Genomic DNA, 14,816 nt, shown 5'->3' on the forward strand with positions numbered 1-14,816 from the left:
TGATTTAGGAGATTAGGTTGAACGGTTAATTTAGCATAGCAAGGTAAAAGAGCTTTAATTTAAAAGCAAATGTCTGGCAAGTAACATAAAGTAAATAAATCACAAAATGTCCTAATGAATGGAACACCAAGTTAATATTATACAAATCATTATATTATATATGAATATATTATCAGTTTTTGCTAAATCTTTGTGCCCCATACATTGCACAATTACAGGAGCACTGGTTTCACTGGTTTTAATGATAACCCTGAACACGGGCAATGACAGGAAGCCATTAGTTACTATAAGAGTCTCAACCTTATAATGCTTTACCATGTCCGGGGACACAGGCACACTGGCAACCACATTAGACATCCACTAGAATGAAAATCTAAACACAGACAGCTCCACACTCCACAGAGCAATAATCATTCCTGTCAATCTATAATTTGTCAAAAGGACACTTAGTTGGTGCGTTGCAGTGTAATATTTCCACGCTCCAGTCAGGTGGGTATATAAAGTATGAAACACTTTTGCTGATACTTTCTTTAAGAAAGTATCAGCAAAAGTGTTTCATACTTTAAAACATTCATGTAAAAAAATATGAAATGAAAAATGTTTTACAACCATACTCCTGAATATATGTGCAAATAGTAACTTATGGTAACAGCAGCAGATGGTACAGATAATATACTTCCCTGAACATCAAAACTGTGGTAAATGGTTAAATGCACTGATATAAATTACAGACATTCTTTGCATTTGCATGGCTGAAATAAACATCCATTGTACATGTTTACTTCCATGCTATGAAAACAGGATTGATTAGCGCAGCAGAAATGATCATTTAAATGAACTTAATGAACTTTTTGGTGCAAAAAGTTGAATAAAAGTTACAATGTAGACTATGTAAGCTACTGTGTTTCATTCATTTTAAAATGGTTTTACATGAGAGAGATGGCCACAAAGAAACGTTACATTATGGCCTGTGCATGAGTAGCCTGCATACTGACTTTACAGACCATTCAAGTGTGCTTGTGGACCTCTTGACCCCTGTGCAATTTCTTGATCTCATTAATAATCATTATATAACACGCAGTAAAACATCATCTTTTTTTTTTTTTAATCTCCAAGTGCAGATGTAGGATCAAAGTTCTTTTTTTCTTCACATCCTAAATATAAAACATTGCATAATGTCATAAAGGCGATCTGTCTCTAAGCATTTGCATCTCGTGAGCGCGCAGACACATGCTACCTATAGCTGGCAGGAGCTGAAACTCCTGACTGATCCCAGGCCTGCTCACTACATGCAGGCGGACGTGCGTCGCATAGACTAGACGCTGCACACACCGACACAGACCCGTAGCCTACTGACGCTTCCACCTCGGTAAGCTTCGACATCCGCTCAGCTGTGTGCTATTTGCAGTCTCCGTGTGACAGCTATAATTCGGCGTCCTTTTGACGAGGCTGTGGATACGTAAGTGTTGCGCCATGCTGCCGCACAGCTGCTTTTTTTAATTCCTCAAGACGGGAACGGGAGACCTCCGCCATCGGTGAAAATTGAGATGTGTTCTCTGAGCCGCTCGTCTGAACGGATGCTCTCCGAAATGGTGTCTGAAGCTAACCCTGGTCGCCTCTGTCCAGCAGAGATCAGAAGCATGGAGAGGGCTGCTTCTGACGCGCTTTGAGATGAAGGATAAGAAGAAAAAAAGAGACGTGAAATGATTTTTCTTTTTGTTTGTTTTGTTTGGTTCTGTTTTGTTTATGATGGGGATTAATGCGCATCCAGATGGGATTTATTCCTGAGTAGTTTTCAGCTGAAGGGGGCGGCGGATCGTGTTGATTTTGTTCTAAATTCAGACCTGGAAGAGAGAGGGGGGGAAAGGATACCGCTGCTGCTCGTCGGTGAATTGATGTGGGAATACGCGCTACCTGGGCTGCATAGATGGCAAACACAAGCGAGTTAGGAGAGAGCAGCCCGTCCTTACAGAACTATGCGTCCACGGCCTCTGCGGTCAAGCTGGCCTCGCTGGGTCTGATCATGGGCATCAGTCTGCTGGGCAACGCGTCGCTGTCGCTGCTGCTGCTGAAGGACAGCTCGCTGCATAAGGCGCCCTACTATTTCCTGCTGGATCTGTGCCTGGCGGACGTGGTGCGCTCTGCTGTCTGCTTCCCCTTCGTGATGGCATCGATCGGCGGCGGCTCCGCCTGGCCGTACAGCCCCCTGAGCTGCAAGATCGTCGCCTTCATGTCGGTGCTTTTCTGCTTCCACGTCGCCTTCCTGCTCTTCTGCGTCAGCGTCACCCGGTACATGGCGATCGCCCACCACAGGTTCTACTCGAAGCGGATGAATCTGTGTACGTGCGTGGCGGTGATCTGCATGGTGTGGACTCTCTCCGTGGCGATGGCTTTTCCTCCGGTTTTCGACGTGGGCACCTATAAGTTTATCCGTGAGGAGGAGCAGTGCATCTTCGAGCACCGCTACGTGAAGGCGAACGACACCCTGGGCTTCATGCTGATGCTGGCCGTCATCGTGGGGACGACTCATGTGGTTTACATAAAGATGCTGTGCTTCGTTTACGACCACCGCAAGATGAAACCTGTCCAGCTGGTGCCCGCTATCAGCCAGAACTGGACCTTCCACGGTCCCGGGGCCACAGGTCAAGCTGCAGCTAACTGGATCGCCGGCTTCGGCCGCGGACCGACCCCCCCGACGCTGGTGGGGATCAGACAGGCTTCGCACCCGGGCAACAGGAGACTGCTGGTGCTGGATGAGTTTAAGATGGAGAAGCGCATCGGGAAGATGTACTACATGATTACGCTGACCTTCCTCATTTTGTGGGCGCCCTACATAAGCGCCTGTTACCTGAGGATATTTGTGCGAGGGGCCCCGGTCCCGCAGCTTTACCTGACGGCTGCTGTGTGGATGAGCTTCGCCCAGGCGGGAGCGAACCCCATCATCAGCTTTCTGTTCAACAAGGAGCTCCGGATGAGGCTCCGAGCGTGTTTCCCCTGTTGCCTGGGAACGCAGACACCCATGGAGCCGTACTGTGTCATCTGAACCGCAGCGGGACCCTCAAATACTGCCAAAGTCACGTTTGTGTAGGATTTCAGAATGTACACGGAATAGTTTACCCACATTTCTATCAGTGGCAAAGGGTTTACACGCTATTTTAATCTGACAGAACTTTACTGATGGTGTAAATTCCTGCTATATTTTGCTTTCTGGACTGATTTAACTCACATGAAGCATAATATGTAATGATTTAATTAAAAAGAAATAGGCTGCAGTGTATTGGAGGGTTTTTTGCCTCTCTAGCTGGGTATCATGGGAAAACCACTCTTCATTTTTGCCTCTGCATGTGTTTAGGTGTTATTCATTCCAGAGGTAAGACGTAGCACATGCAACTTACATGTGCCCTGTTAAATCCTACCTTTGATGAATGACCTTTTTCCATATCTCCATATTTTACACGAATGTCATTTTGCCTATTTTCTTTGGATATTAAAAAAAAAAAAAGAAATATTATCCCAACAAATCAATTTGATGTTGTGGCCCACTGGAAAACTACAAAAAGCAATGCAGAACTACACTTGATCAGACCCCCACCCCCATCCAACATCTGTATCCGCTTTACTTATCAGTCATTTAAATACTAAAGCTAAGACACAGATCACAGTATGTTTTTAATGAAGGCAATATCACATTTGTAAATACTGTAAAGCCCTGCTAACCCCTTCCTCGAGCTTTTTTTTACACCCATATATCCTTGTATAGTTCATAATCTCTCAGAACTCTTTGTGTTGAACGAGGTGTTTGAACTCACTTTAAAAGCATTTCGCAAATTCTTCTTCTCCATCATCTCCTGTGTTGAGCAGGTCGATTTACATTCCCCCAAAGAACATACAGTACATTACAAGCAGCATTCGTTTTCTATGGATGGAACACTGAGAAGAAATGTGAACAATTTGGTGCTTTGAAAAGGACAGTTTCATTCTTTGTATTTCTTAGCAAATAAATAAGAAATGGATGATAAGTTGTTTGACTCAGTCATCTGCATTTAACGGTATCACTCCATTCTTGAATGGCTTGAAGGTAAGCTGTTCCCTAAGAGAGAAATCAGCCCTCACATACCAGACCCACTGTTTAGTATAACAGTATATGTTTGTTTCAATTAAGTTTTTGTAAACTACTTTGATTGGCATGCTAATTTGAGTGTTCATATTGGTGTTTATATATTTATAGCTGCTGACAGCCCCGATGATGGGTGTGAACTTGCTGCAGTCAGCTACAGATTTTAAAAGGAAGAATATCCCAGCTGAATAAAACTATTTATAGTATATTTTGGCAAACTGGTTGCTAATTGAGTGAATGCATGACCCTGTGAATTCTTTCTGATCTTTAAGGTTTCATAAAGGGGCATGTGAGCAACTTGGTATTGCACCTTCATGCAAAGAGAGTTCTTAAAAGCAACAGAGAGTGAGATGCTTTGTAGGACACATTTTCAGGTGCAATATTCACCATAATGCAACTGAGTGAAAGTGCTATTAGACAATCCCTCCACTGCCCAAATGTCCACTTATTTAAGACCACATTTTCTTTATTCTGTCTCAACCCAAATTCAACACTGGACTTATGTATAGCAATTGGATATAACTGCTTTAACACCATGAAGGAGGGTGCCAGTAAGACTCACTTCATACTTTATTCTTTTACCATTTTAAAACGCTCTTTAATGCTTCTCTCTATTTGAATTTAATTTGTTGCCTGTGAAACAGCTGTTTACAACTGGAATCTCTGATGAAATCTCTTTAATGTTATCTAGTATTAAACAAAAGATAAGGCTAGTGGGGTGTTGAGAAGACATAAACTTGTGTCTTTTGATCCATTCAAATCCCCAGGAGTGTCTGTAAATGTGTGTGGAGAGTTGCAAAATTGTAACTCTGTCCCTGTGGGCATTTTTGAATGCGTACAAGAAACAACCAGAAACGAGAAATAAATAAATCCGTGGATGTATAAAGATTAGCATACGTGAGAAATAAATGTTAATGTGCTTTAATTATGAGTCGAAACTGTTAGTTAGCTTTCTAAGCTGTAAATTGATCTGAATTTGTAGCCTTTGCTTGTGATTTGAGGTAAAATCTTCACAACAGACATTACATTGAGTTTTACTCATGTGTACAATTATAACTCAGATCTGAGGGCATGCATGCCTCCTTCCACACACATTTGCAGACGACGGCATAACAACCACACCCCCCACCTCCCTTCTCTGTGCACGGGTGAACATCAGGTTTAAATGGAGAATATAAAGAGACACCTTTGCTCTTTGATTCTGACAGTCTGACACCGACCCTGACATTTACCACCAATTTGCCTATCATTGAAGAAATCTCCCGTCGAGCTAATTACAGCCGGTGGGAATACCTCACGTCAGTTTCACGTCACAATGTCATTGTGTCGGCAAATTGTTACCATGTATACATGACAAACTGCTCGTAGCTGTTTAGTTTAAAGGCCAGAGGTTTGATTTAAACCTTTAAAAAAGTCTGACAGACTCGGTGTCAACTAACTGCTCATTAAACAGTTAAACAGTTTCCAACCGTGTTTTAATCAAACTCAATCAAGCTCCTGATTGATTCAGCAATAGCTGTTTTGCTAATTGGCATTGGCCTTGATGAATAATAATAATAATAAAGACATCTCTTTGCTTTATGAAGTTTTTTCTGAGCTTCAGTCCTTTTCGTTCTATCAAAAGCAGTATACCAGGTTCCTCGACACACTGTCTGCCTTCAGTGCATCTATAACCATTAACATCACATCATGCATGACTGTTCAGGACAGCTGGTTCTGCTCTGCTGACAGCGTGCAGAGGTCTCACAGCATCGTTTCTGTGGCTCCACAGCTGCAGGAAGATCCTCACCTGCACGTGCTCTCATGCGATGCAGATACAGGGTGGGTATTTTTAGGTACACAATGTTGTCTTCAGGGCACGCAGGCTGCATTGTGAAGCTGGGGAATTATGATTCCTGCTACCTGGATTTTCCTGCTGGCTTTGCTAGTGACCTTCTCATTCTAGCCAACCCCTAAGCAAACCACAGTGACCTCTGTCATCCTTAATGGGTTTTACTAAAACACTGTTTGGACAGATGGAGGTATAGCTGTTTCAAAATGGTACGCTCAACTGAGTATTCAAGTATTCGATCAGTATTCTTGTAGCACCTCATTGATTTAGCTTGTTCCTCCTTCTTGTTAAACACCTGGTGACTACATTACCCACAATTCAGATGCTACTGCTAACAGGGAGGGCTGAGTATGGTCACCACCTTTGAACATCTTTCATTTTCAGAGTGGTCTTCAGCTTCACCTAAGGCTGGCTCAGGTAACACCATGATTTCACTTGCTACCTTTTTTCAGCTTTATGTGTAAACCCTTTAAGACTTCTAGTGATTATTGTTTTTTCTTACTTCCATACTTACTTTTTCACTCCATCATTGGTCATCATCACTGGACTTGGTTAGCTCAGCTGCCTCAGAACTGTAGATGTTAATTTTGATATACTGCAAGTCACAGAAATGCAGCCAACACATTTAAGAGGCAAGAACCTGGTAATGTTTGACATTTAAACTTCCTGGAAGCCCTGATTTTAATATTTTTTTAAGCTTTAGACAGTCAAGTCATATTTTGAAGTTGTTGCGCAGCTAAGAGAGCGTTTCAAGTTGGTTGAATGATCTTCACAGCCACAGAAGACCAATATCTGTTATAAAAATGGGAGATATGAGTCACTGCTTTACACACTGGGCGAATCTAATTTTAGCCTTAAGCCTTGAAGAAATCACAGCCTGACAGTGATTAATTTCATAGCAGTCTCTGTGTTTCCTGGTGGTGTAAACGCTGCTGTTGTGGTGAGTGTGAATTTTAAAAAAAGCACATTTGTATTTTAGCAGCAATTAAAATGTTCTCCACCGTTCTTGTTTTGGTATTTTGTGGTTGGAAAAGTGATTAAGCATGAAAAAAACAAAGTCACTTCTATGTTTCAGTTATGACTGGATAATGAAACTGTAACACACAGTGAGCATCACTCAGCAGGCATGTCATTTCATTACTGCTGCAATAACACGTGTTTCTTCTCATGCTTCTCAAAAGGGCAACTGCAAGCTCACCAAGAACTTAAACGATGTTAAAGTATGAGTCTTAACAATGCTGGCGTGTCCCTTTGGGCATTTTATTCATAGACGATATTGTTAAATAAAATAAACTAATCAAAGAAATCAATCCCTGAATTTATACTTGTATTATTTTTGGTTTATCTCAAAGTGAAATGTCAAAATGTATTTTAGGTAGCGTAAGATCCAAAAGGACAAGAGGGTTTTCCTTTAAATGGATGGTTTAATTTGAGCCAATAGGGTGACGCGTTGTTAAATATATCTCTTTATTCCAAATAAAAAAGGCTTTTAAAGGCAGATAAAATATTTACAGTGTAAATGCAGGTCCTCAGAGGTAGAAGTCAGGATACTTGTAGGGTGAGAGACATTTGGATTTGCCTTCCATGATGGTAATACATGACAGGTTCGGCAAACAGGGGCAGGTATGATGAAGCCTTTTGCCAAAGAAGGGAACCTAGAGGGAGAGAATTATGAGGTGCTGGTTACAGGTTCGTCAGCCATAATGGATGGTTGGAAAACAGAGGCAGAGGCGTTGTTTTACGGCCTCCTGTGTGAATTTCTGCCGCCTCTTCTCATGCCCTCCTGCATCATCACTGACACCAGCAGTCAGGCTGTTATAGAAACTCTCACCTTGTGGCTCAGAGGATGACAGTCCTCTCCTTCCTGTCCCATGGGCGTACACATACGCAGGCTGCGAATCCACAAACTCACTGCACAGCACATCCCTCCTCCACACTGGGAGTCCCTTTCACAGGCCTACAAACACACACGCACACACACACACACACACACACACACACACACACACACACACACACACACACACACACACACACACACACACACACACACGTACTACGTATGAAAAAGACAGCTCGATTTTGTCAGGTGTGTAAAAGTTCTGCAAACACCCATCAGTGTTTTCTCCAGTCTAATCAACGGAAAGATGTACTGACTTTATGTAATTATAGCATGCACACATAAAAAATGCAGTCAAGCAGAATTATGGTAGCGTTAACAGGAAAAGGCTGGCGAGAAATGTGATAGCAGCTGAGGCGCGATTACACACTGCAGTGCATTGTGCTGTATTTTGAGCGTGTGATTACACTTGCAGTCATACCTCAGCAAAACAAAAAAAAAGCTTTAGAACTGCTGGTGATTTTACCGCTTGGAGTGTAGAGCTGAGAAGCTGAGTGACAGCTCTCGCTTTAGATGAGATGAAGGGAACACAATGAAGAGGAACAGAAGTGATTTCATGTGACAGATGCGGATGGAAATCACTTTCTGTTTCATGGCTGCGCGCTCCTCTCTCAATTCACAATGAGCGACACAGAGTGAGAGGGCTGTGGTGACAGACAGGGCTGTTTTATTGGAAGGGTGTGGATGTAAGATTTGACTCGGATAGCAAAATGATCAAAAAGGATGCAGAGGCATTGGAGTTTAGAAATGAAATGAGTTTATTAATGGAAAAACTGGTCATCAACCGCCATGCTTCAGAATCTGAAATGACACACAGTATGTGTAATTGGTCATTTAGGTGTTGTTATTGTTATATATGGATGCTTTGCTTTGCTGGGTGGTCAGATACAAGGAATATTTTGTCTTTGATTTTTTTTTCTATTACAGTATTAAAAATGCAAATTAATGTATATATAACAAACATTTACATATTCTATTAACAGATTTTTCTTATCTATCTATCTATGGGGATGAATTGTCAGATGAAAAAAAATACAAGTGAATGATAAATGTCACAATGAAGAACTATGTATTTTATATCTACCTGTGTGCATGTGTATGTGTGTGTAGATAGACAGATATAGATAAAGATATTTGAAGTGTTTGAAGTTTGATATGTATAGATAACCCTATATTGCCCATTATTACAAGGCTAATTTGTAGCAGCGTCCATGAAAAACTATCAAAGAAAAACAAAGCATCTGCCTAATCGTTTTATTTACCCATGAAGTATGTACCTGTTTGGCTGTACTTACCCCTGTGATTACGGCTGAAGATCCGTGGGACACAAACAACAGCGAGAAGAGCAGTAAGAAGAAAGACCTCATGATGAAGCGATGTCTTTGTGTTCCTGTGCCCGCCAGGGTTACAAGTAAGGATGCTGAGGCTGATGGACCTTCCTGCATGTGCATCCGTCACAGACTGCAAAGCCAAGTGGCCTCCAAATCCGTGTGTTGAGGGCTGGCATTGGTTTATAAACCCAGCCCGCCATTCAGAAACTCCGTGACTCACTCACACAGCACTGCCTTGGAGGACTTTTTTTTTAAAGAAAGAAAGAAAGAAAGAAAGAAAGATAAATTGTCCAAGAATGTCCCTTCCTTTATTTGTTCTGACAGCGCTCTGTGCCTGCATTATTATTTCACATTCTCATAGCAAAAGTGAAGGTTATGTTGCCTTCGTACATGCTAAAGCTGGGCAGACATCAATACAAAACCGTAGTAGCATTGTTGTAGTTTTGTGTCACGTTCTTCACAATTTTCCTTTTCAGATTGCAAGGCCACAGTTATAAAATGTCCTTTTCAACCAACTCGCAACGCAGTTCACAATAAAAGCCACCGTCGTTCATGGACGAGAATTTTTGAGATACTGAAATAAAAAATCTCTGGAGTTGTACAGTTTGCAGATTATTTTAAACTGCGATTTCTATTACAGAAGTAATACAAGGATAACAGGTGTCATTAAAATGTATTAAGTACTTGTATTCCAGTAGTTCAGCTTGATGCGAATATCAACCTGACCAATCCCACAACGTCTGTGTGGTTTAAATAATGTGAAATTTAAAAAATGTGATGAGAAAAGTCCTCTGCGTCTATACTGAAAAAGTTTTAATTCTTTGTGTTGTTTTCGGGACAAATTAAGACACATGGCGACAAAACAACACCTTGTGTTCTGAAAACCTGTTAACTTCTGACTTTATGATCTTGTAGACTGCAACACAACAGCCACTCAGACAGCTAATAAATAACTGAAATACGCTTTGACTGAAGTGCTCCATAATAGCACTTAATCTTTTGGCAGCTATATTCACTTCATAATTATTTAATCAGTTTGTATTGTTAAGACATTTGAAAAAGCTGATTATTGGCTAAAGTAAATTTTGAAGGCTGATGTGGAGCAGCATTTCAAACAAGTGCAGATGGACCGGGCAGGCATCCTGTGGAGGCCTTGGTTTAGTGTATGGTAGAAACGACTGTGTGCAATCGCCTGAAGTCACCGGAGCACAGGAACCCGACTGACATGGCCAATCAACGCTCGGCGAGCTAAATCTGTCTTCATCACAACTCTGCAGACTGACACTGATGACTGACTCACACTGGTAGACATGCAACGAAGTGCCAGAAATCTATTGTTCCTGTTACAATCATTGCAATGAACAATTCAAATCCCATTAAGTCAGATTAGTTTTATAGCATAAAAAACAACAGTTCCCATCCACCCATCTGTCCAGCCATTCATACATACACACATCCGGACTTACAGCAAACTTAGCATCACCCATCAATCTTTATACAAGTCTTTAGATTGTTGGAGAAACCAGAAGTAGTTAGACAGAACCAACACAGGTATATGCAGCCACGCTGACAGGCTGTGGGCCCAAATGGATAAAATGAATAAATATGAAGAAATACTGGAGACTAAAAAGTCTTTTATACCCAAAACTACTCCGTCTCAGTGAAGTGTGTTACAGCAAAGTTAGGAGGACAGCTTTCTGTTATCTCCGACAGCACTGGGATTGTCATTCATCTGCATTTTTGTTTTTTTTTCCCAGACTTACACAGAAAGCCACAAGTATAGAGTCTTATTCTTCAGAGAAATCAAAACTCCACAGTTCGTTATTCTTAAACATTCAAGTTCGAATGACAATTTAATGCACCCATTAGTTGACGTGCATATTTTAAAACCTTGAAAATACACCTTATTTGCTCCGATCGCTTCCATAGATAAATGCCTGGCTGGAGGCTTTTGCTCCTCAAAAAGGAAATAAAATACCAGAAAGTGCGAACATGAAGAACAGAGCAGTTAAAGGTCACAACTATTTATGCTCTCATAGCTGCAGAATAGCAGCATTTTCTGCTTTGGAAAGTTGTTTTTTTCTTCATTCAGTTTTCGTACATATTGTTCTGAAAGAAAAGGAAAAGTTGAATACACAAGAGGGGCCAAGGGCAAAAGAGGAATAAAATTCATTTATCTGGTCTCGATATTATGGAATGATTTGATCTTTCTTTTAATTTTATTTATTGATTCATTCATTGTTAATCTGCTTGGTCTCATATGCTTCTGATCATTCCAAGTAATTCAAGTATGATCCCCTAAAATGGCATCAATTTAAGTGGCAACTAACATAACCATAATCATAAAGGTTGCCTTGCTACCACATCCTTCCTGAATATCTTTGCAAACTCACACCACTGAAGTACGTCATGCAAAGACGGCGTCCTGGATGAAATCAGTGCTTGTATCTTTGGTTAAAAGGGTAGCAAGACACGAGCATTTGGCAGCCTGACAGGCAGGCTCGACATCTTCAGCTTCTCATCGTGTCAGCAGAGATTATTGACTGTTGGGGCCAAACCCCCACTCCTTATTGCGGCGTCTGTTTTTACACTAATGGTTATGATCTAATGAAGAAGGAGAGCCATGACGGAGCGCTTACATCCTTGATAAAAAACAGTTGCCTTGGCAGCTATCCCACAGCAGAGAGCTGTGGGATAAATCATGAAAACCGTGATGTTCTCAAGTGGAAATGCACAGACATGTTGGATATTGCGTGCTGCAGAACAGCTAGAGCCGTTGTTGTTGCTGCTGATTTCTGTCACCCTCTAACTCTGTTTGTTATCTCCAATCTCCCTACATACATAGACATGCAGAAAGGACACATGCCATAAGATTATGGGGTTTATGCGAACACCCGAGTCCTTCTGCCAGAGCATGCTATCAGAGGATCAGTACTTTGGATGACATAATGTTACTGCTGTTATTTCTCCATGCTCGCAGCACGCCTCTCCTCTTATTTTACAACACGCACGTGACAGAATCCCTCATTCACACATAATCTGATGGGGATTTTTTCACCAGATTACACGATCCTTTTGTTCGGGGATTCATGTTGGCCGAATGTGAGTGGGACAGTCCCACTGAACAGATTAGGCAGGAGTATAAGCATGTGAGCTTTTCACTTTTTAAATATATAATATAATATATATATATATTTTTAATATACTAGCATTTACTGCAGAGTATAATGCGATCAAACTCACCCCCAGACATACATGATTCGATATTAGTGTTAATAAGCAGGTCAACTACTATATATATATATATATATATATATATATATTTAAACCAAATTAACGCTTTTATCGTCATCATCATTTCACAATCGGGCAAAGCAGCTCAGCAGCTCACCTTGTTCCCACACATTCTTTCATGCAGTAGTAAACTGGCAGAGCGTAGAATTTATCCTTGGCCATCAAAATAACAGCAAAGAATTGAGCATACAAAAACTGAAGGGCATGCACGCAGCTGCAGATAGTGTGTCGTGGAAAATTGCTCTGAATCACTCTATCAAGGTAGTGAAGTTCAAGTTTATACTTTGTTCGCTTCTAAACTAAATGATGGAAAAACATTTTAGAACCTCCTCATTTGCTTCTGACCTTCTCTAATTAAAATAGATGTGAGGCAAGAATGTCACCATATAAAAGACAAAGCCCTTCTGTTGGATTTCATTTCTTGTTTTTGAGTAACTGGTCCATGGGTCCAGAATACATTCAAAAACATGTTCATTTCTCATGAAAAAATAAAAAAAAGGATAAATAAATAAAACACTGTTGCCTTCCATTGTCGCTCAAGGTTAAAATAAATCTATTCTCAGGGATGTGGTTGCGTTTTCCTCCCACTAAAAGGTACCCGGCTCACACCTCAAACCTTTGTGACAGTCTAATATGATAGAAGTTCAAGCAATTTTGGGCGAATGCAACATGTAGCAGGAGATAGTTGACTTCAATTGCATTCTCGCTATTGGCCTGGTATACCATCAATAAGGCAGCACAGTGTAACAGTTCAGTAGTTGTTAATATACTTCTCTCCAACTCTCCAACTCATGTACTAGAAAGCTAACATTTTCTTTTTCTTATGTTAGCTATGACACAGGTTTATTTAGAAGTTGCAAAGAAATGACTTCATGTTGACAGTTTCCAATGAAAGTCAAAAATTGGATTTACAGTCAGAAATGTCGAGCTTCTGAAAAGCACATTTATTATACCCTCAGTACTAGATCACCACAGTGTGGCATGGAAGCACACATGGTGTGTGACTCTTGTAATCAGAGATGGGCTGTAATCTGATTACTTTTTTCAAGTAACGAGTAAAGTAAGGGATTACTATTGCAAAAACGGTAATTAGATTACCGTTACTTGCCCGTAGGAACGCTGCGTTTTTTTTGCGAGAATGTATCATGACAGTGAGGTAAGCGAGTGCAACGTTTGTGACAACAGCTGTGTGCAGATCAACAATGAATAATATATCGAGTGCGGGAGAGAGTATGAGCGTGCAGCGTTTAAAGCGTGGAAGTACTGACCTTACTTTGAGTTTGATTCCATAAAAAGTGACAAAAACATTAGTGTCCGGTGTGCGTACTTCCAAGCAAGCACGGAGTGCGCTACGACGTAATTCGGCACACCTGCACCAGGGCCAGTGTTGGGGAGTAACGGAATACATGTACCGCCGTTACGTATTTAAAATACAAAATATGAGTAACTGTATTCCGTTACAGTTACCGTTTAAAAAGGTGGTATTCAGAATACAGTTACTTTGTTGAAATAAATGGATTACACTGCGGTACTTTCCTGTTTCATATTGTGGCGGGTCAGGACTGTTTGGGTTTTGTTTGACAGCTACGTTCTGTTGTTCCAGGCGGCAGCATTATGGTTGCCGTGGTTTCAGGGTGACGCTCTCTCTCTCTGCGTGTTTCCTGGGTGAGGGAGCGCCTTTTTGTTGTTGTTGTTGTTGTTGTGCTAAGCTGCAGAATGCTACAGCTCTAAAGAATGTAGCCTCATGGGCAGTGTAGTCCGTGCTGCAGGGAGAATGGACTGCCATACTCGAGGAGGGAGAAAAAGGCGAGTGGAAAAGTATGAGCTGTCATCGAGCAAAAACGGGAGATGGAAGCATGTAAATATAATAATAACCACTGCAGCCAAGAAGAGTGCCTGATGAGCCCAGTTGTAAGTAAGCTGTTAAGACTCAACTGTACGCTGTGTTCCTGTTTTCCTCCGAAACAATAAGTTCCGTTGGAGCAGCCTTTCAACGCCTCTCTTTGTCTGTTGCAAGCAAAGTTGACCCAGACAACAAAGTAAAGCTAGTTTTCAGCTACGAGCCCGACACGGACCCCGCCGTATTAGTCAGAAGTCCCTTTACTACGGGTTCGGAGCCACGGACCTTCAGTAATAGTAATAAATCACAGCAATAGTACATTCACGTAGTTGTGAAAAGCATGATAATATATTAAGTAATCCAAAGTATTCAGAATACGTTACTCTCGTCGAGTAACGTAACAGAATACGTTACAGAATACATTTTGGGGCATGTATTCTGTAATCTGTAATGGAATACATTTTAAAAGTAACCTTCCCAACACTGACCAGGGCAAACCTCCG

General features: G+C 41.2%; 2 protein-coding genes across 2 annotated transcripts; one reads left to right on the forward strand and one right to left on the reverse strand.

The window, feature by feature from the left end:
* The first annotated feature begins 1,154 nt into the window (after nt 1-1,154).
* On the forward strand, nt 1,155-5,698 carry gpr27 (G protein-coupled receptor 27). Its single transcript, XM_026168903.1, has one exon. It carries the CDS (start codon nt 1,928-1,930, stop codon nt 3,041-3,043), a length of 1,116 nt encoding a protein of 371 aa, XP_026024688.1. The 5' UTR covers nt 1,155-1,927; the 3' UTR covers nt 3,044-5,698.
* A 1,628-nt stretch (nt 5,699-7,326) lies between these two features.
* On the reverse strand, nt 7,327-9,302 carry prok2 (prokineticin 2). Its single transcript, XM_026166454.1, has 3 exons — nt 9,144-9,302; nt 7,780-7,905; nt 7,327-7,603 (listed from the first exon to the last, which is right to left on the reverse strand). The coding sequence occupies exons 1-3, from the start codon at nt 9,297-9,299 to the stop codon at nt 7,478-7,480; spliced, it is 408 nt and encodes a 135-aa protein (XP_026022239.1). The 5' UTR covers nt 9,300-9,302; the 3' UTR covers nt 7,327-7,477.
* Between the last annotated feature and the right edge of the window lie 5,514 nt (nt 9,303-14,816).

The sequence above is a fragment of the Astatotilapia calliptera genome, chromosome 5 (assembly GCF_900246225.1).
Source record: "Astatotilapia calliptera chromosome 5, fAstCal1.2, whole genome shotgun sequence".
Taxonomy (NCBI): Eukaryota; Metazoa; Chordata; class Actinopteri; order Cichliformes; family Cichlidae; genus Astatotilapia; species Astatotilapia calliptera.